Below are 22,808 nucleotides of genomic sequence, written 5' to 3' on the forward strand. Positions count from 1 at the left end.
TGTGTCCTTGAGTAACGGTGCGGAGAACAGTGTCCTATCAGCTGACACAAGCTGCCACAGTCCAGTGTAGAAATTCTGTGACTTCATATTTTACAGTAATGCCGATCATCAGATTTTCCATCCTGGATTTATTCTGCATGTCAGCTGGAATTGGCTCCAGCCCCCTGCAGCTCTCAAGGAATAAGCAGTATAGATAATGTATGGATGGATTTATCCTGCACACTGGGGAGGCCTATTTAACAACCAAAACAAAATCTACAGGTTCCTTTTTTTAGCGGAACACCATCTCATCTAACTCTACTAATAGACTGAAAATATAGATAATGGCACTCAGTAGAGCACATATCTCCAACAAGGCCCAACAGTGCCCTTATATTTAATCAAGCCGCACCAAATTGCACACACTCATAGATAGCAGACCTCTTTGTATGTCTGATTATTTTCCTCAGAATCCCTGCAGGAAACTGACGGATCTGGTTTCACGACGAAATCCTTCATATTAAATTGGATACACTTCTAAAACAGTAAAAGATATGTCAAAACCATTGCTACATTCCTGCATTGATATTATTTCAGCCACTCATTGGTGACAGGTTTGTAGCTATTTATTACCATACAACTGCTGGGAAAAAGAAAAAGACTGCCTCCCCATGAAAATATTTGTAATCCACTAGATCCAGGTTTTGAATTGGATCCGCAGCACAATGGACACACTCACTGATACCAACCCCCTAAATATATCTTAATATTTTCATCAAGATTCACACATAATTCTCTGAGAAATCAATGAAAAGTGTGTTGCAAAATGCCCTATTTCGCAAAGTGAAAAATAAATCCCTGTAGCCGCCTCCTGACCTGACCAAAATCGAATGGGCTCTTACCAGACCCATACTGCATCCTTATAAGTTTGTTATAAATCAGTTTAGTAGTATTTGAGGAATCCTGCTAACGGGATCTAAATGAACGCAGATGAAAACAGAACGTTCTTGGCAGAGGTGAATGTATCCAGTTTATTAGGTACACCGGTTTAATTCAAAAGTCCCTCCTTCGTGAAGGTTAAATGTTTAGTTTGAGGTGGAACAAGCAAAAGTAGTACATGTGATTTATATAATATCACATTTAAATAAATAAACCTTAATGTTGACTTTTGAAATTATGCATATGACTGGATAAATTCATTAAAGGGATTTGTATATTGATATATTACCTCTGCCCAGTAGGTTAGGGTTTAGAATGTTCTTGTTTGTTAGTAAGCAGGATTACACAAAAGCTACTCAGTGGAAGGATGCAGTGCACGTCAGGAAAGTACCCCTTCAATTTTGGTGTGGCTATCATATTGTTCTGCTCACTTGATGTTTTTGTTGTTATCTATGATCAAAGGTTAAAGTTTGAATCACCTTTTGAACGAAGGTCTGCTGATTTCCTCTAAAAACACTGGGTTGAGGGGTTAGAATCCGCTTTATTTGCCATGTATGAGCACACATACTAGGAATTGGACTCCGGTGTGGTTGTGCTCTGCGTACTTACACAAACAGACATACAACTACCAGAAACTAGCAAAATAAGAGTGACCACTATGTACAAGAGGGTTAGGGAAACAAAATGTTCAAGAGCGGACAAGAAACATTTAACTAGTTATGACCAGAGGACAATATTGCAGTAGTGCAGAGTTCAAAGATGCTCCAACAAATAGGAATCGATAAAGAAAAGCTATGATTTCACCAGAGTAGGCGGTGTGACCAGTCTGATTGTTCACACACGACCAGTGGGCCCCTTCAGTCTATGGAGGGGCCCCCTCCGGTCGATCTGCAGCTTTTATATTCAGAGCACGACCGCTGGCCCCGCCCCCGCCATCCGTTACGTCGTAGTCATGGAGAATGCGTCCCCCTCTCGTCCAATGAGAAGCGTCGCTGGGGCCATGTGTGTATTGTTTAAACTGCTCAAATCACACGGAGTTTCCAGACCGGACCAAACTTCCATCGACACGAGTGATGGCTGCCGCTGTGTCTGTTAGCGCAGCTGCCCAGGACGAGAGCACGGACGCGGCACCCAGTTTCGCCCCTCGTCCGCTCCACGACAACCACGACCATGCTGCGGATCACGAGAGCTGGATGACCGGAGGCCGTCGGCGTTCCGAAGCGGAGGCCGGCGAGGAGGACCCGCCGCCGGGACGCGAGTGTCAGCGGAGGGTCGACGAGGACCTGACGTCCCTGAGCCCCGAGGAGGTCGAGAGCCGCTTGGAGAGAACTCGCCGGGAGTTTTACAACCGGAGAAAAATCATCATAAAGAATCTCCCCTCCGACGTCAGCAACCAGGTGCGAGTTCAAACCCACAGCGCAAATGAATTCGTACCATTTTGTGTTGGTCGGGTGATTGATTGATTGACTGGGTCGCTCGGCTAGCGTTAGCCTAGCTGCAGTTTGCCTGCCATGCTACACAAGTTAGCCCCGCTAGCCATTTAACTCGTTAGCAGCCTTTTTTAAAACTGGTTCGTGTTTAGTTAGCTTTTTTTTTTTTTTTTAACAGTCGAAACGGCAGTAAGAGTTGGTCACGGAACACCGCTATCTGCGTTGTGTTGAAACCAGTGGGAGTGAGTGGGCTAACAGAGCTAGGTGGTCAGATAACTGTCAATAATGGCCTGTGTGACCTGCCTGTCAGGCCTCGTAGGTGAAACCAGTGCAGTGATATATATGTGTGTGTGTGTGTGTGTGTGTGTGTGTGTGTGTGTGTAAGATTTATTCCACTCCATTCAAACTGCCAACCTCCTGAGACTCTTCTCATCTGGCTTTTTTTTTTTTTTTACTAACCCTCAGTCCGTCTGTGGGTGAAACGCCATGAAGCCACAGATTTTACTCATGATGCCACACTTTTTTTTTTTTTTTTTTTTTTTTTTTTTGGAACGTGCCTGACTCGTGGGGAGCGGTGGGCCTGCGGGCGGTACCATTGTTCACACAGAAGGGGAGGGGGGGGTGATGCAGGGGGGGTGGGGGGGTGGTGGTTCGAGATGTGAGTTGCAATGTAACAAAAGGTGGGAAGGCGTGTGGACAACAAAAAAAAAACGTTTCAGAAAATGCTAGACAGCGTCACCATTTTGTTTGTGAATGGGCCAAAAGCAGCTCAGAGCAATTTCTCCTACAACAATGAGTCAGTTATTCCCCCCCCCCCCCCCCCCCCACATGCACTCCCCACAGGTGCACTTGTTTCTAGCTTCCCTGTGGACATGAATTGGTTAATTATGTGACAAGCAGAATGTGCTATTAAAACAATTTTACAAATGTCAAGATCTAAATCTGTGTTTTCTTTTTTTTTGAGTCACTGATTTGATCCATTTGTTGTTTTTAAAAGATTTAATCACTGAGTTTTCTCTCTTTCCAGGAGGTCCACGAGCTGTTGTGCAACTACGACCTGAAGTACTGCTTTGTGGACAAATACAAGGGCACAGGTCGGTTTAACTGCCTCGCCATCGTGACAGGGTTCGAAGCAGTGAAAAGATTGTGGCACATAATCTATATGCCGACATAAAACTGTTGGTGGTCACACATACATTTGGGTTATTTGTATTTAGAATGTGTAACTATCTTCTTGATGGGGTAACATAGTGGGGCTGGGTTTGTGGAAATATTCCTGACTTGATGAAAATGACAGTTCTGGCAGTTATTTTATAATCTTAGGGCATGACGGATCAGTTTGTCATGATGTAGCTGGAAGAACTGACTGTGTATAAATAAATGATTAAAACATCCACTTTGGACTAAAGCAGTTTTGCACATTGGCAATGCCATATCATAAACAAGGTGCTTTTTTTACATCTGTTTTAATGGTAAAATATTACACTTTAAGGTGTAACCTAAATTTTTTTTCTTCCTTTCTCTCGCTCTTTTCAAAACACGTAGGTAACAGAATGTTTGCTTCACATGTAGCAAACATTAAGGGGTTCTAATAAACCTGCTTTGTAAAGAGTCTGTCACAGACCCTGTAGACAGGAAGTGCTGGTAACAAACTCATTTAGGTCTCATGTGACGTTTTAGGTGTAAAACACCTTTTAATTCTTGTCATCCACTATGACGGCCATTGTAGATTCCATTAGGGAGCTGTTGCGGTGACATAAAAGCTGGTGTGTGTGTGGTGACATTGTGCCATCAGAACTTTCTTTTACCAGGCGAAATGGTGTCGCAATCATAGTTTGCTCCCCATCTGATGTGGATGAAAATAGATCTTGTTGTTAATGCTGACTGAACAAATTTTACTCCCTCACACACAAAATTGTGCTTATTATCTCTTCTTCTGTTACCCTCAGCGTTTGTTACCCTGCTCAATGGAGAACAGGCACAGTGTGCCATCATAGAGTTCCACCAGCATGTGCTCAGGGACCGGGAGATCTCTGTGCAGCTGCAGCCGACAGACGCGCTGCTGTGCATCGCCAACTTGCCCCGTGCCTTCACCCAGCAGCAGTTTGAGGAGTTGGTGCGGCCCTTCGGTAACCTGGAGCGCTGCTTCCTGGTGTACAGCGCCTCCACCGGGCATTCCAAGAGTTACGGCTTTGTGGAGTACATGAAGAAGGACTCGGCCGCCAGGGCCAAGTCAGAGCTGTTGGGAAAGCAGCTGGGCTCCCGCATGCTCTACGTCCACTGGACCGAGGTGGGCTCCCTCACCTACCCGCTGCTGCACTCCAAGTGTCTGTGCGTCGACCGCCTTCCCCCGAACCTGCTGACAGCCCAAGACCTACGCAACGCCCTGGCTGACACACATGCGCCAGTCTTCTGCCAGGTCAAATTCACCACCACACACAAACTCACTGCCTCTACTCAAATTAAAATGCCAAAGATAGGCGACATGATCCTGATTACAAATTATACCAAGAGTAGTAGATTTATTACCACTCAAGCTTCCACTTGATATTAGACTTGTTTAACCATCCCTACCTTTTCTGGTGGTGCAAGGTCATATTATTAAAAACACTGAGGTTGAATGATGAATGTGCTTCCATGTGTATCAGAGTTTTACAACTGCCCCTGACAGTGTATGAAATAATTTTAGGGTTGAGTCATAGATGGCAGGAATCTTTTTGTAATTATACTCCATATTTGAACTTTTGCTCTTTCACCTCTACCCTGGTTTTCATGTGGTCGCTCTAAGTTTCTATAGCAATGAGCATTGCTGGTTTCTATGGTGATGACCTGACTCCCCCAGGTGGTGTCATTCAGCCGGCTTTTCTGGAATGAGAGAGGCTTGTCCTTTTTTTGCACGACAGGCATAGTGGCACTTTCTGCTGGTTCTATGGTTTTTTTAGGATTCCGGGAAAAACGGTGATGATTAAGGTTTCATGTGATATAAAAGCAAAATAGTGGTTTTGAAAAACTAGTAGGGGAGTGGTTATGAAGTTGTGAATCCTGTTGATGGTGATTCATGAGGCTCATAGTGACTGGTGAGGGTTCTAAAGAAATTGTACAGCTTTTGTCAGCATAATAGTGCCTATTTTAGTAATTGAACATAGAAGTGATACCTCACAAGTTTCAGATTTGACCTGGAACTTTTGTTTAAGGGAAAAATAATGTGGATCCATTAAAGTTTGACAAACTTTGTACGAGCATCAATTATTTGTGGAAAGTTTAAATTAAAAATTATAATTTGCCTTTGGAAATCCTTATCGGTGGTAATTTTGCTACTTCATACATTTTCAAAAAGTGACATTTTAATTTTCAGCATTTGGTGGAGGAGTAAATCATCTCAATCTTGCATGACAGGCTGGTATATTAGAACCTGTTACTTTTATATTTATGTTGTCAGTGAACAAAACCAAGAAAAAACCCACTTTCAATGATGTGGGCTTTTCAACATCACTTCATTGATTTAAGCAGTTGCTCTGGTGCATTTCCCTGTCTTTTCCAACACAAATGTCCCTTTTAGATTCTCTATCGGCAAAATGTCCAGGGTGTTGAGTGCCCCTGGGCTAATTGACTCACTAAGATTGTATTGACATTTTCTCTCATCTCCACAGTTGGCTCAGGGACAAGATGGAAGTTTCCGCCGGTTTGCAGTTTTGGAGTTTGCCACTGCAGAGATGGCAGAAGAGGCACAGCGACTCTCTGATGTCAGGCTGCTCGGTGGGACACACATCAGGGTGTCCTTCTGTGCCCCTGGCCCTCCTGGAAGAAGCATGTTGGCTGCTCTAATTGCTGCCCAAACCATGGTATATAAGTCACCCTGAGACTGTATTCACATGTCCAAAGTTAACCACTCAGTTTGCCATCGCAATGTCACTGCTAAATTGGCCGTCTTCTGCCTCCCCTCTTCAAGGCTGTGAACAGGGGTAAAGGTCTCCTCCCTGATCCCACAGCCATGCAGATACTCACAGGCCTTAATAACCCTGCCACCCTCAAGATGCTGCTCAACCCTCTGTCACATGGGCACAAACAAGGTGAGTTATCACAAGCTCTTAATAAATGTTTAATTTTGAGAAACTCTTCTGGCGCTGTGGGTCCTTATGCTCTCTCTGTGTGCAGGCCTCCTTGGGGCAGCCCCCACGATGCCACTGCTGGCCAACCCCGCCCTCTCCGCTGCCCTGCTCCAGCTGCTACTTCAGAACCAGGCCAAGGCACAGCAGGTACTGCTGCCTTTCTGCCTTTTCCTATGGCATGTCCCCTGTTAGCCGCTCAGCCTGTTTTGATTCATCCTCTCCAACTCATACGCACTTTTTTACCCCTTCAATCTTTGCCTCCTTTACCTTCAGCAAGCCTTTCTGGGAAATCATCTTCTTTGGGCTCAGGTGCTGCACAATAAAGAAAACCCCCTAGTGCCTTGTGTGAGTGATAATGGTGTTTGTGTTTGGCTATTGGTGTTTGTGAGGTGGTGGTGGTGGCGAAGCTAGATGGATCCTGGTCTTTTTATGTGACTGGTGATAGACAACTCAGAGCCTTGGTGGGTTGGCTCTCGCTAGGAAAGTGTGAAGCTTGTTTTTTTTGTGTGTATGTGTGGGGTGTTCTTTTGAGTGGTGCAGAGTGATGTGGTAGGTGTACCGCAATTGTAAATACCAATTCTGTGAGAACATAATTTCATACGCGGTGAGTAAGCCGTGGTGCTGATGAGTGTGCTCGTGTAGCGCAGTAGTTTTTTATTTCTTCTACCGCTCAAGTGCTATATCCACGCTGTGTGACCCTCTTGTGACACTGAACTCTGCCCTCTCCTTTGGCCAACAGGCAGGACTCATCGGGGAGAATCCTCTGGCTGCTCTGCCCGTCCAGCAGGGAGTCCATCTGCTCGGAGACCTGCCCCAAGGTTTGGCATCCGCTGACTCCAGTCGTAGCTCCTAAAGCCACAGACCGCATGTTTTTTTTTTTTTTTTGCTTTGCTTATGATGCGAAACATCTGTTGCACCACTTGCCTGTTAGTCATGCTTCTTGTTCTTTACATTGAACATGGGGGAATTAATAGATGAGGCTTAAAATGATGTGGTAGAAATCCAAACATGTCTGAGATTGTATTTGTTTTTATTTGTAAGATTTGTTTTTTGCTAATCTAATATGACAACCTAAAAGAGAGGCAGATTATTATTCAAAATATTAAAGATGACATCATTGTAATTTACGATCATTCCTCTCTGATTTCTCTGGCTGGTGTTGTCTCAGGTCTTGGTCTTCAGGCGGATCCTCTGGCCCCCCATAAGCCAATGCCACTTGGCAGAGCCCTCACGATGGAGCAGGAGTCTCCCACAGCAGCATGTACCTTCCCCCAGACTTCCTCTCCCACCCTGCAGGGCATCTCTATGCCCATGATGGGTGGCATGATGGGGGCAGATGGCCTCACAGCACAAGGGGTGAGGTCCCAAGCCGTTTCCATTATATCCCTTTCTGCCTCTTGTCCAGCTTCTTACTCGTGTTTTTAATATGAGAAATGGGCGCCGAAAACTAATCGCCTCTCTTCTTCCTGTCAGATATCCATACTAGGAGATCCTCCCAAAGAAATGACGCATCCCCAGAGTGCCTTCCTCGGTGTCAACAATGGATTTCCATCAGGTGAGGCACTTGTTTGCAGGGTGTGGTTGAGATTCCTATATACCAGTCTTTGTTTGTATCACCTTATTTATTCGGGTTGTGACGTGTATCTTTCCTCTCCTTATCCAGGAGGAAGCTGCAGACCTCATCCTTACAGGAAGAGGCCAACACTTAGCAATGTGTCCAACCAGCCCGCACACCAGAGCATACAGCCGAATTACAGCCTGCGCTACCAGGACTCCTACAGCCCTGAATACCCTCCTTTACACCAGGTAACCAACAGCCTCCATTGCTCCGTCTGTGGAAAGACTACATATTTTTTAACTTGTACTCTTATATTGGTTAGTGCTATTTTACTAGACGACTTATAGGGATCTGTTGAATTTATAGTATTGTGCACTCTGCACAGACTGATTGCTCGCTCAGTAGGCTATATGATGCGATTTAGCCTTATGCCCATCTGGCATTTCTCCCCAGGATCCTCTGGCCCACTTGTATGAGCAGCAGGAGAACCTCGATACTGGAGCCTTGGCAGGATTCGGACAGCAGGTAGTGGTTTTTATTCAACAAATTCAAGATGGTGCGAGCAAATGCTTAATGTTGTTAAATCATTTACCCACTGGGCTCATAATGAAACAGTTGTGCTGATCGCGTTTGATTTTTCTTTCCTGCAGGCCTCTGGTCACCCCGAATACACCGAGCGATTTTCCCACTACGGTTACCCTCCCAACCCACCCCTGTCCTCGTACTACAGCTCAGGGCCCGAGGCCTCCAGTAACGGGAGCCTCCCCACCACTCAGCTCAACAGGGTAAACCTAATGTTTTAGGCCTTTTTTTTGGACTTTCACTCTATCGATTACTCGTCAGTGCAAGAACACCGAGGTAGCCCAGGAAAAGATAAAAAAAAGTGGAAGGTTGCATTCTAAGAATAACCCCCTGTTTAATAATTAATGCTGTGCTGTGAGTGCATGAGGTCACTGAAAGATGTTTTTTCTGTCCTCCAGGCTGTGGGAATGCCTCCTGTGAGTCACACTTCTAACTATCCCCCAGGCCTGGACCATGCTGTGAAGGTAATTTAGACACTTTAATTCTTTTTTTTGTATCTTTACATTTTTGTCCACTTTCTTTTTTCTTTTTTTCTTTAAATGAATCGACTTTGTTGTTTTGTTGCACTGTTGATTTTCTTTCTATTTTTTGCTGCCAATTATAGACTCCCATTGGTAGCCACAAGCGTTTGTTCTCCCGGCTGATCCCGTCTCCAGAGCCGAGCCCAGAGGGTGGCTACGTGGGCCAGCACTCCCAAGGCCTCGGTGGCCATTATGCGGACTCCTACCTAAAGCGGAAGCGTATATTTTAAACACAGTTGAATACTTCATGCTTTACGGGTAGCCATTCAAAAGCTATAGGACACAATGGCATTTCCTCCAATTAACTTTGCAGTCTTTGGATTTGTCTTATGTGTACTCTTCTGAGTGACCCCTGGAGGGCGCTGAAGAGTGCGGCCTGTTGCTATCTGGACACTCGTGTCTCTCCATGAGAATTCTTGGTTGGTTTCTTTTTTTGTGTATATATGATTTTAGTGTGTTGGTAAATTAAGTTTTTACTTTTCTTTTTTTAATTTGACTTTTAATTTTCTGTTGAACAACTTGTACAGTGAGAAAAAATGGTTAATTAGCTATTGAAGTCTTTTCTCTTCAGCATTTTTTTTTATTCCTGTGTTGCGTGTGGTTTATGAGCAGAGTTACAGCTAGTTGGGCCAGTAAAAATTTTGTAATGTTTAATAGCGCTAAAGTGAAGCTGTCCACACCATCGTGAATCAGCTTTACTTCCGAGGCTCTTTAAGTAGCCTTCCTGTTTCCATGTAAAAAGTTCAGTAGTTTGTTTAATGAGATGGTGTATTTGTGTTGTGGTGTTTGTTTTGTTTTCTCCCTTTTTGTTCCTTCCACAGGTTTATTTTACCATATGACTCTTCTGGAATCAGGCCTTTCTTCATCAGTTAACATTCAGCTTTCCATCCAGCTGCTGACAGCTGCATGTACCTGCCTGTGTTTTATTGAGGTGAAGCGTTTTACCATTCTAGCATATTTTCCCTCGAGCCTTAACTTTTTCCACGTTGTTCGTCTTTTTGATCCACACCCTCCAAACTTGTTTATGGAGTCTGTTCTCTACACTGGTTGTTCCGTGGTGCACTCGGAGGGCTCAGGTCGCAACGCTAATCTGTTCTCACCTGTAGAGGATGCTGTTTTCTAAGTCTCCGGGAGTTGAATATTTTCTGTGTTTTTACGTGAGTTGTTTGCTAAGTTAAATTTTGAATGTCTTTTGAAAGTCCACACACTTTAATATAATTTTTTTTTTTGTGGTTGAGTTGGGTGGGGCAGTGAACATCTGCTGTGTGCCATCTCTCAAGCTGCCAGCTCATAGTGAACACAGGCACCTCAGCGAGTCTCCTGACTCAGATGAATTATTTTCTAGACGATGACAGCTGGAATGATGGACGCAGCCGATGTTCAAGTATTCCCAGTAATGGTGCGAGTCGAGTCTGTCTGAGGATATACTAATGGAAGCTACTGGCAGGTGATGGGTCAGTGACATGACTGTCCTTGTTTTTCTTTATTATTTTTTTTTTGTGAATAACTATCTGGTTGACAGTTTGATTGTGAAAACCCATTACCTCTGACTTCTGCTGGCAAATGCAGCGACACTTGAGCCTTAACAGTGTTTTCTCTGTGATCTCATCCTGCCCTGTGTTGGCTTCCATCTACATTTACCATTTCTGTGTTATTTGCTGTGTAAATAGTTGAAGCTTGATCATTTCCCCTTCGCCCCCAAAAGTTTCAAACTTTAGTTTTCTTGAATCTTACCTGCCTCTGGTCTGGTGTTCTGAATGAATTTGCTGCATTGTTTTCTTTTTTTTGTTTGCCTGTATGTTTTGAAAGCTGATGTGACCAAGAGTGGCGCCATAGCAGACTGCTCATGTTGTGTATGGACCAAGAGATGCAGCCGTACTGTTTGATCATCTTTCATTTCGATTGATTCGATTCTAACTGCTATCCTCTCATCTGTACCGCCATGGTTGTCTCTGTATGTGTGTGTGTGTGTGTGTGTGTGTGTGTGTGTGTGTGAGACATGAGCAAGTAAATGTTATTTAAACTAATTTTTGTGAGCTCATCATTTAATGCATTCAACATCTGTATTTGACATGAAAATATTTCTGTTTTGTTTTAACGTTTAACTTTCTTGGGGCATGTGCAAATGTCTGGTCATCACTTTGCAAGAAAATAATTTGCTCTTAAAACGACTGCCTTAAGACAATCACAAATTCATTTTTAACAGATCTGCTTAAATTGGTGCCTTTAGAGCACAAATTAAAAAGCTTAATTTCATATTGCAAAATAACAATCAGGTTGTTTTAATTATACTGAGCTTAAAGACTGAAATTAATTAATGTAGAATATCTGGTTTCAAACCTCTAAGTCGCTTCAAGTCAGGTCCTTGTTTTATTAAAGGGATAGTTCACCCAAAAATTATAATTCATTCATTATCTACTCACCACTATGCCGATGGCGGGGTGTTTGAGTCCACAAAACCCTTCTGGAGTTTCAGGGGTAAAAAAAAAATTAAAAAAAAGGTGACCAATTCTTCAATCCAGAATGTGTTTAAAAACATCCACAGTCATCTGATGTTTTGCTTTATTGTAGAAGCAACCAGGGATGGCACACTGGTTCAGGGGATAGTAAATCCTGGTTTTTGCCGGCACATTTCTGTTTATCCCATTGTCCATATGGATGCACTTTGTCTCTATGTCCAGGGTCCACCCTGTCCAGAGAGTAAGCCCTGTTGATAATGGAAAAGTAAAAAAAAAAAAAAGATCATTCTTCTGGCATCAACCTGGTTCGGGGGCAGGCCCCTCATGTACTTCTTGAGTCCTGCTGCAAGTTGGGTTTCGGCCCTTCGCTACATATTTTCCCCTGCTCTCACACTTTTATTCAGTCCTATGAAACAATGCCTTAATTTCCCCCAAATATCAAAAAATAAAATAAATAAAGCTTCTGCACATTTGCAGACATATTTCAGAGGAATGTGTGTTGTAGACAGAAAGTACACAAAAAAAGCAGAAAGCATCCGTTAATAAAAGTCCTGGTTGTAAACTCAACAGCGAGATCTCGTCTTCTGTTGCCCAACATGGATGAAAACAAACTGGAGGCTGAGAACTTCAACAAGAGCTGTATTGGTGCTGCGTGAGGTGCCTTTGAGCACAGCACGTTCCCTGCGAACTCCACTTACTACATGTTATCAGGCAGATGACGCGCGCCGCTTCACTCGGCTCCATCAGACCTGCATGAATGTTAAGCAGGTGACTAGTGAGAGGATAATTAGTCTTCCCTGGATGAACAATTATTTAACGGCAAATACAATCACTCAGTTATCAGCTATCACGACGGATAACAGGTCGCTCATAAAAGATAAAAACAACTGTCTAAGTGAGAGGGAAATGCATCCCAGTGTGATAAGACTATATGCAGCCTGATGACATTCAGCTTTAATTAAAGTAAACAGGGCTAAAGAATGAGCTGAAATGTCAGCGGGGTTTCTGTCTCTGCGGCCTCACTGCTGAACAGACCCTGGAGGTAATGGCCGGGCAATTGTGCTTTTTATCAGGCAGCAAACACCGAAACCTTTTGCGTTGCTGTCCCTCGCCCTTCAGACGGAGGTGCTGAGGGGCAAGAGGCAGCGATGAGAGCTGCTCCGTCCCTCAGCAGCCATCAGGATGAAAGGTTTTGATTAGCTGCTATTCTCGTGGCCCCGCGGAGCCTCGAGGAGCCGAGCTGCTGATGGAGCTTTCCCCTGATGGGCAAAAACACAAGTGCAGAACATTGGTCATAAAACTCTCCTCCCCTCTCTTTAAAAAATAGAAACACTGATATTGTTTGTGACATTTCTCAGAGAGCAACAATTATACCTGATTTCTGGGTCTGTCATGGCATGTCACTTAAGAAACACAGCAGGGCTGAGAGGGAAATACCCCTGTTCTTTTTTCTCAACTGCAAAGGACAATGGAAATGAGAACAACAGAAATGACAGGTTTGTTTATTAGAACTGCTGACATTATATTAATGTGTTTTTCACAGCCACTGGGTTTATTCCTGTAATATGTATCTGTAATGCTTCAGGCACCCCTGAATTATGTTCTCATACCTGCAGCCAGTCTACCAAGAGTTCTCAGAGGGATCTGCAGAGGCTCGGCGGACGCTGTGTCAGACACATTTAGATTTCTGCCTTTCATATTTCCGCCCACACAGTCACCCTGCTCAGTTGCTGGTGAATGCTGCTGAAACCTGCGATTTTCCCAAATACAGAGACGGAAGAAGGAAGAGCAGAGGAGCTCTGATGGCAGATCACTGCAGCATCACAAAATTACAAACACACAGACAAAGGAAAAGTTGTATTTCTCACGCCTTTGAATGTTTGTTGCCTGGAAATGGATGAAATTTGAATATCACAGTCACACAGGCTATGATCTACTCATAAAAGATGCTGTAGATTCACATGTGCAATGATTTATTACGCCTCTATTTTAGTGTACGCGCAGCAAAGTGTAAGCAAATAGGGTATGTCACAGGAGCCGTTTAAAGCAGGATTAGTCATCGGAAACAGCCCACTCCCCCCTGTGACAAACAGTCTATAACAGTACAGTAGAGCATCTCAGCAGCCCAGCAGAAACCTGCACTGCCTTATTTCGCTTCATTCAGGCCACTCCCTGTGAATGGTGCTCCAGCTCGTACACCCAAACAAGATTATATTAAAGTAGGGATTTGAATTCCAAACCAGAAAAAAACTACCGTTATCCCCCCCTGAAATAAGCTTCGGGTATTGTTACGCTATTCATTTTCATCTTATGCCAGTGGATCCTCCTGTGTAACTGTATATATCACTGTTGCACTACAAAACAAGATAAAACACACACTGTGTCCCAATGCAGTGCTGTATTGTTCTGATGACCTGAAATAACACATTTGGTTTCTGAAGGGAAGAAATGCTTTTGTTTTCTGCTTCTTTCTGTCAGCGCAGTCTCATTTTACATTCAGCCCTGACTATCCAGCTCACAGATGTAATCCAGACACTGACAGCAGCAGCGATGAAAGATGAACCCGTTTCAAACTTAAAGCAAAGGATGATAATACACATTTTCCTTCAAAAACTCACCTCTTCAAGAAGTTTTTCTCTCGTCCTCTCAGCCCCTGTTGAATCATACCCCCCCCCCCAACTTGTATGGACCTCCAAATCAATAGCCTACACTTTCCTTTGCTGCCATTTGTCTCCTCCATGATCACTGCTGAATAACGACCTATTGCAAAATACAATTTATCTCTGACTTCAGCTTCCCCTATTTTCTCTCTGTCTCTGCTTTTGATCTGGGAAAGTGTAATTTTTTCCATTTTACTCTTTGTACACTATGTCCCTGGATGGAGTGCAACAGGAAAACAAACTCAGGCGTTTGTACTTTCCACAATAAGAGCAGATGTGTTAGCAAACTAAACTGAAATAAAAGTACACGTCAAAATCACTTTCTCAAAGATGGTGAAGATGTATTTTCAGGTGAAAAAACGTCTGGATTGACAGGACCTCACTGCCGTGGCTCCATCCCCTGATCGCTACTGCGCAGACTCTGGCTCCAAATGACGTTATTAATGCAAGATGAAAGCGTTCAGGAAGCCATATTTTTCTTTATGTACATTCTATGTTCCCACCACTCCTAAATTCACTGACAGGTCTTTTGATGACTTAATGCAAGTTCATAATGTTTTGTGATGCAGTTAAATGTTTAATGTGGTCGGCTGTAAAACGTACTGATTGGTCTTTTCAACCTTCATTAGTTGTAGTGTTTATTTGACTGGGATAGATACGATACATCGAGAATTGCGCGGCAATAATCCAATGCAATGCATTGCAGCATTCGGAGCAAGTGCTAATTACCATTGCCTTTAGTACAATAAACATGAAGCATCATAATTAGACTCTAAAATGTATTTGTTGACCTTATGCAGAAGTAGGACAAGCTGGGGGACACATATGTATACATATATATACATATATACAGAACATACAGAGACACATACAATTTGCATTGTTTTTCCTGATGGTCCATGTTTCACCGTCAGTATAGTTTACACCTGTGACCATGAAAATTCACATCAGGTGCACATAAATAACCCTGTGGTCATTTTGACACTTGACTCCCGTCTCCAGTTGCCATTATGGCTCCACAACGTCATTAGCAGAAGTTTTAGAAGCTCTGAAATCTAGTTATCGCGTCATTTGAGGTCCACTGCTCGTCCCTTAAGTGAAACACTGCCTCGCCTCCTTGATGCAACATCACATCCTTTCCCATCTAAGCCCTCCTCTGGGTGGTTATCAGCGAGGTCAGCCGAGATCGGATTGGTTTGGAGAGAGAAGCAAGAAAATACTTCAGTGAAAATGAGGTGAGAAGTGGCGGCTCGCTCTGCTGCTTGTGAACACATCCCACAGTCACTCCTGAATGGTTGTGCTTTTTTTCATGTTGTTCAATGCGTGGAGGATTTCTGCAGTTTTACTCCGGCTTTGATTCAGTCTGTGAGTCTTTGTGCACAAAGCACAGACGGGAGGACAGTCCGCCGCCACCGCAGCACCTCCACAGAAAGAGAAAAAAGTTATTTCAAGAATCCTATTAACACTTCATATAAACGACCTGATAGCCAGTTGAAGCACTGTTACATATTACTGCAGCTCCGCCACGTCTGAACATACCAAATACAACCTCCCTTCCTTTCTCATACAAACAGCCACATTCTACCGGGGTCCATTTACTTTTCCGTTTTCCTACATACGAGTAAACACAAACTTGGACACACACATGCAGGCACACACACATTACTTGGCAAACTATTGCTCACTGTCAGGAAAGAGGTATGGGTTAATATTTCATGGCCCTCCCCGAGAAAGTGGATTCCCTTCCCAGCATTCCCCCGATGCCCGACATGTAGACTGAGTGTGGGTCAGAGGCCAGAGAGGCTGCTGATTGTCCTTCTGCTGGACCCTACAGAGCTCACTGCTTTATGTGATTGGTATTTAACTGTAATAAAGAAATTCTTTACAAGTAAAATGTCTTCATATATATAGATATATCTATATATATACACACACACTCTCCCATAAACACATTATACACACTACAGGCTGCTGAACCATCTCATCCGCATACGCTGCACTGAGTCAGTAAGACTGCTTGGCATTTCAATTATTCCCCACAATATGAATGGGTGACATTGGGAGCAGTTTGGTGAGGTTGGTCATAATAAATCAGATTCTCACTAAATGAATTGTGCATCTGTCTCAGGCAGAGGGAGCGTTTTGTTCACACATCTCAAAGGAGCAATCGACTCCACGCTGTGGTCCTTGGTCATTTCTTCATCCACTTCATACTTTCATTGCATTCGTCACATTTTTCTATGTGTGTGTGTGTGTGTATGTGGGGAACTATTAACATTTCATTTCCTTGTCAGTGTCATGTTTTACTCAAATATTAGTACAGCTGCATTTACTGAAGCATTTGAAATGTCCTGCACAGGCAGTGGGATACAAATAGGTTAGCATTCCACAGTTGAATATTACCCAGCTCACATTCCCATGCTCGGAGTGGGTTTTGTACTTTTCTATCTTTCACATTCTTTCAGTCAGTGTTTTTGTGCAGATGAAGGTCATGTGACCATCTGCCTGGTTGGTTAATAACAGTTGAATACACTGTGTGGGCATATTTTACTTCATACTCGGTCAAGGTTTTGAGATGAAATGAAAGCATGCATGTGTGTCTCGTGGAGGAATTAAGAAAAGCACTCCTCTGGTCTTTGTGTGCTCATTCCCATTATGACGACGCTACTGAATAACTATACGTATAACTTTGCTGCACAAATCCTGAAAACGCATGTTGCTTTTTTTTTGGGGGGGGGGGGGGGGGGAGTATTGTTTTCCCAGAGAAACAATACTCTAATCTGTGATTCTAATAAACAGCCTGCAGTGGCTCATTTAGGATTTTTCTGAACTTCTTCTGAACCAAAACAGCCTTTTAAAATACAAGACTGTTATTTCGTTGTTTCATCAGCTTCAAATACAGTTATTTCAACATATTCTTTCTGCAGCCAGCTACAGGCAACTTTCTGATTTTATTTTTCCTGTTCATTTTCTAAGGACCTGACAATGTTCTTTCAAGGAGACAGCACTGAATGCAGTTTAAGATATCTTCCCTGAGATAAAATAATATTTCCAAGTTCAAATTCAATTGCAGATTGATTCTGTGTTGTAGCAGAGACAAAAAGTAAGAAAAGAAAAACACACATTAGACATATTATACTCTATATATATATTCAGATTCATCATTTTAATTTGCGTTATTACTTTAAAAGGTTAACGTGCGCCAATGTTAGTTAACGATGGTGTTTCAATTATAAATTAGCTGAATGACATATGCAAACCATAGCAAAGAATGTCCGAGGCAAAGCATATGTCAGCCAGTTGCCATGTTTCAGGGTCAATGGTCAAATATAATCCTCATTTTAAGACCAGTAGGTGATGTGTGAATCCTGCAGAGACATTGGCCGCATGATTCAGCTCCTGAGATTTCTGCTGTACAGCGACGCACAGGGAACGTTTCTCATGTGCTCAGACATCAATGAGACAGGGTTGTGTGGTTAAGATGCACATCAGATGCTGACTGAGCTAAATATGATCCATATAAACCTAAACAAGTGCAACAAGTTAAAAAGAAAATCAATTGAGCTTTTTTATTCAGATGAAAAAACACCTCTAAATTTGAAACACACACTCACACACATGATTAATGCCTCTCTGAGCTGAGTCTGAACCACACTGCAAAGCTCCTGTACCTTCGCCAGGGTTCTGCAGCTCAGCTCCACTTTATAACGCTGTTTTTCTCTAAAGGCCACCGCACACTATCTAATTTATTTTAAATCACTTTGAGTTTTGTGGAAAGCAACAGAGTGTGTGTTTGAATAACTTGTAAGTCCTTGAGACGGGAGTCCTTGGTCCCTCCTCAGAACCAGGACGAAGCAGACTACCCTGGTATTTAATTTATGATGATGATGATGATGATGATGATGATATTGAACAATCCGGCCCAAAGGCTACATGTTCTCTTTGTCTCCTGGATATTTAATGTAGCTCTGCAGAAAATTTTATCTAAATCTGACCACATTTGGTTCAACTCTCCCACAGAATGTCTATATGCAGGGGTGGTAATCACGGAGTACATAGCCTGCGATAATGGTAAAATCACGATACAGCGATTCTGCGATAATCGATATATTGCAAGACAATCATATAACGATACATTACAATATCTAACTGTAGAAGAATGCAAAATGCCCCTAAAGCCGACATAGACTACACCATCCTCGCTAGCCAGGCCTCTACTGGAAAAGGGCAGGTGAAAGTCATCTATTATAACCAACTTTTAAAATGTCTGTGCCGACATCTTGCCCCAAGCTTACATTTGGCAGCTTGATTGAAACTCTAAACACCAAAATAAAGCTAAAAATAATGACAAAACCTATTACACCTCCCCTCGCACATGGTTGCTCCCAGTGACATCACTGATGATGTCACCTAAGGTGTAATTACAGGAAGTGTTGGGCCACTTCTGGGCCAAACTCCTTTAGTTCGTGCAACACATGGCGGTAAAGGTGAGTACCAGAGAAATAGAGATGCACTAATGAGAAACTCAGCCAATAAACAGTAGCCAAACTTTATACTTTAATTATGATGATATGTGGACCGTGACCTAACATAATCCCAAACACCAAACAAACCCGGGATAGTACGTGTCTGCTGGTTGCAAATTCAGGTGATGTTATGGTTTAAACTAACAAGCATAGTTCAATTTATGATTTTTTTTTTCAGTCACCTCATCTGAAGCAGCTCAATGTGTTTAGTCACTGCCATCAAATGATTGTCTTGTATGTGTTTAATACCTCGACACCATATGAACCTCGTTGCTGTCCTATCTTTTTTATTTCGCAGTACATTGGTGTGAAGTTTAAAATCACAGCTCCAAGCAATATTTCTCCACATCACACAGAAAACGCAACGGCGGCTTGTTTATCTTTCCGTCCTGCTCGCTCTGAAATCCAGAAAGACAGCCGGACACAAGCGCGGAATAAAAAAGCAATTTAATTGAGGCTGAGGCAGAAAATAAAAAAGAGCGAACGAGCATGTGGACGAGAGGGAGGAAAACAAGGAGCGTCAGTCTATTTCTAAAGCCAGTAATTAGAGTCGAGATAGAAACCAGACTAAAAGGCTGTAACTACTCCGACTGCCCTGAGAGGCTGTGAAATTGTTGGTTTAGTGGTTTGGACCAAATGTCTTTTTATGGTTTATACACTTGTTTCTCCAAAACCCACAAGATATGCGAGGGTTTGCATAAAGGTACTAATGTTGATTTATTGTCAGAGCACAGGGAATTTTAACGATATCTCCGAGAGGATGTAGAAAATGTGATTCAAATTTTTTTATTATTGTGATTCATTTCTGCTAACGGAATGTTACAGGAAATACCCTCTATTTCCTTTCTAGTCACATCCTTGCCTTCTGTTTCAATCTATGAGAATGCTGGCGGCAGGACCACTGGGGAGAAATGAGGAAACTCTTTCATTGGACCCCACGGAGACATTGGACTTTTAGTTAATTCTTTGTGGCGCCACAGTTTTTCTCCCACTACAGTGCTGCACACGTATGACAGCCGGCAGTGGTGTGAGGTCGGAGCTGTAGTTCAGCCAGTCAGCATTGGATGGAGCCAGTGGAAGCAGTTGCCTCATCAGAGTTATGGAGCTACATCTCTGCTCGACACCTTCCTTGTTTAGCGTCATACTTCCTGCATATCCCTTGGTGCAAATCGAGCCCTCATAAGGTATGTGTCTATAAATTGTTTTGGCGCGTCTGAGCACACTTTGGCATAAAGTCGTTCGGTTCAGCGATTTTCAACTTTCAGTGCCACAGCTCGTGTTATTCAGAGCATCACTCCTGAGAGCGCTCAGGGTGCTGGCAGTGGAAGAAGAGTAGCAGCATCTTTCAGAAGATTACAGTACATCCAAACATCAATCTGACTATTTTTTTTAGCTCCTTATCGGTGTCGAGGTCGCTGGAGAGCAACAAGCAGAGCAGCGGCTCAGATGACTTGTTTCCCAGCAGCCTCCCCCGGCTCTTCTCTGGGAATCTGAAGGCACTTCCAAGTCATTTGAGGCTGTAATGAGTTCAGCCAGCATGGTGCTTCCTGGTGGGCTGTGTCACAAATAGGAAATGACTGAGAGGCATCTTTTCTTAGAGCCTCAAACACCTCAGCTGATGTTAACCGCTCTTGATGTTTGACAGCAGTGTCTTAACTGTGACGTCCTCCGTTTTAGTTTTCATCGCCGTGAACGGAGCATGAAGAGTATTTCCTCACTATCCGTTATATTTATCACCTCTCTGATGCACTAATCATCTTAACTAAGGATACTTGATCTCTTTCTTGAGCGTGTATATTGAAGCGCTGCTTTCGAGGAGCCTTTACTGCTCATCCAAAACTGGGGCAATGATTCAGGAGAGAAACGGATGTGCGCACATTCACACTCCTCACAGCTAAGTCACATTCAGCTGCGAAGCGTCTTCTAGCTCATCGACTTGGTGGCACAGAAATGATCTTTGTCCACACAAGCGTTCTGGCCCTGTGGCAGATTTAATCTGACGAATCCGCGAAGACTGAACTAACTCAGTTCAACTCAGGTTGTCAGTGTCTACGTCATCGTTTCCAAACATCTCTGTTTCGGCCCATCTAGACTAGAATGCTGCACCAGAGTTTTCAAACTAAAACGGGACCAGCAGCGTTTCCAAGCTTCTCTGTTTTGGAGGCACCCAGAGGTGAGGCAAGCAGAGGTGATGCGTTTATAAACAAGAACGTAGGATGCAGCCTCAGGAACTACTGGGAAGTGTTGGTTGGATGATCATAGATTATGACTTGGAGCATAGGGAGTTAGTAGCTCCATAATAAAACTGGGGACCAGACCGTGCTGAGCTTTGAAAGAGATTAAAATCGTCCTAAATTAAACTGGCAGCCAGTTCTTGAATATAGGAGTTTATTATAAAACAGATCTGTCGACAGAGACGATTCTCCTCTTCTTTTTTATCCTGGTGCCAGGAAAAAACGATGGCTTCACACTGAAAATAAAACCTCCTCATCTAAAACATTCCTTCCCGATGCCTTATGAGCTCTCGGGTCAGCCGCCTGTGAAACACAAAACGTTGGTCAGGCATGATAAAAGGTGCATCAAGTCACGAATTCCCCAACACCTGCCCGCAGCTGCAATGCAGACAAAAAGGTTGACGCATCCGCAAACACCTGAATGCCACTGAACTAAACATTGTCTAGACCGCAGCTGCACCTTGATTACAGTTTGACTCCTATAGTCACGAACAAGCTTAATTAAAACACCAAGGAAACACAGACAGCTCCGTCTCGCTCGACTGGTTTTCAAATTATGTCAAAAACTAACAGCCGAAAAAACATAAACTGTGTTTTTGGAAAGCGTAAACAAACAGTAGAACTGAATCGCAATAAAAAGATCATATTAATACTCCTTTCTCCGCCATTTGTCACATTTCATTTCCCGGTTATTTAAATACGGTCGAGATCCGTCACAGACATGGGTTAACATCACGTTGACCTTATTTTAGCCTTTACATTTCAAGTCATTACTAAATTAAATTTCATACTCTGTTGAATAAATTTAAAAAGAGGCTGCCGTGAAGGTGTTACAAATCTCATTCGTTAATTCAATGTAGTGTATGTGAAGTGCAGCTGAAACTAGGAGGAAGATGAACAGTGTGATCCTTTGAAATTTTAGCATCTTTCTTCTCCTCCTACTCAACCCAGCAGCACCTGCAGAACCCAAATATATAGTTACCTACACTGTAAAAACACAAAAAAACAGCTCAGCTTACAAAGAATATTTGAAGGCTTTGTAAACAAACTCTATTTGCTACAACTAACTTCATTGAGTTGTATTTGTAATGTTGCCCTCAATGCTTAATTCACGGTGGCAAAAAAACTAAATTGTAAGTTTGGACCAAGTTAAAAATGGGGCTTACTGATCATATCTGCAGGGGTTTGTGTCCATATGCTAAGTTTTAGTTGGATGTGGTTTAGAAATCCTGGCTCTGCAGTAATTACACATGTAACAATTGATAATACTGACATATAAATCCTCAAATCAGCTGAGCAGTGACAGAAGTCTTAGTATTTAGTATTCAAAATGTGACTTTTTTATAATCATGAAAGATAAATGCTCAGAACAAAAGATAATTGGCTGCACAACTGTGGGTGATTTTCTTATCTGAAATTTAGGAGGTTGGGGCATGCTGTTTCCTCACTGTTGGCAAGAAGCGAAGAGGTTTGAATCCTGGTTCGTCCAGGGTCTGTGTGGAGTTCTTCCTTTAGTCCAAAGTCGTGCAGATGGGGTTAGGTTAATCGGAGACTCTAAATTAGGTGAGTGTGAGATTATAGTTTATCTCTGTATATTCTCATCCCTGTGATGGACTGGCGACCTGTTCAGGGTGTACCTGAACCTGTGGCTTGGCTCCAGCTCCCCCCCATGACCCTAAGGATAAGTATGATGGATGGATGGATAGTGCAGTAAGCTGTCTTGAAATGTTGAGTAGTCCTAACCTTTTCATTTTTGCAGTGCACCAGCAGATCAAAAGTGAAATCTGATTTTACATTATTTAAAATGAGCC

General features: G+C 43.0%; 1 protein-coding gene across 2 annotated transcripts; it reads left to right on the top strand.

Annotated features, from left to right (window-relative positions):
• The first annotated feature begins 1,726 nt into the window (after positions 1 to 1,726).
• raver1 (ribonucleoprotein, PTB-binding 1) lies at positions 1,727 to 10,886 on the top strand. 2 transcript variants are annotated; one of them, XM_034592440.1, is made up of 14 exons: positions 1,727 to 2,315; positions 3,376 to 3,442; positions 4,298 to 4,767; positions 5,999 to 6,190; positions 6,298 to 6,418; positions 6,504 to 6,604; positions 7,197 to 7,275; positions 7,620 to 7,813; positions 7,931 to 8,012; positions 8,121 to 8,263; positions 8,469 to 8,540; positions 8,666 to 8,800; positions 8,996 to 9,061; positions 9,202 to 10,886. In XM_034592440.1, exons 1-14 carry the CDS (start codon positions 1,992 to 1,994, stop codon positions 9,346 to 9,348), a joined length of 2,193 nt encoding a protein of 730 aa, XP_034448331.1. In that variant the 5' UTR covers positions 1,727 to 1,991; the 3' UTR covers positions 9,349 to 10,886. The 2 variants fall into 2 exon arrangements, with proteins under 2 accessions (XP_034448331.1, XP_034448332.1); XM_034592441.1 differs by having other exon boundaries at positions 1,891 to 2,315; positions 7,626 to 7,813.
• Positions 10,887 to 22,808: the final 11,922 nt, after the last annotated feature.

This window comes from Hippoglossus hippoglossus, chromosome 8 (genome assembly GCF_009819705.1).
Source record: "Hippoglossus hippoglossus isolate fHipHip1 chromosome 8, fHipHip1.pri, whole genome shotgun sequence".
NCBI lineage: Eukaryota > Metazoa > Chordata > Actinopteri > Pleuronectiformes > Pleuronectidae > Hippoglossus > Hippoglossus hippoglossus.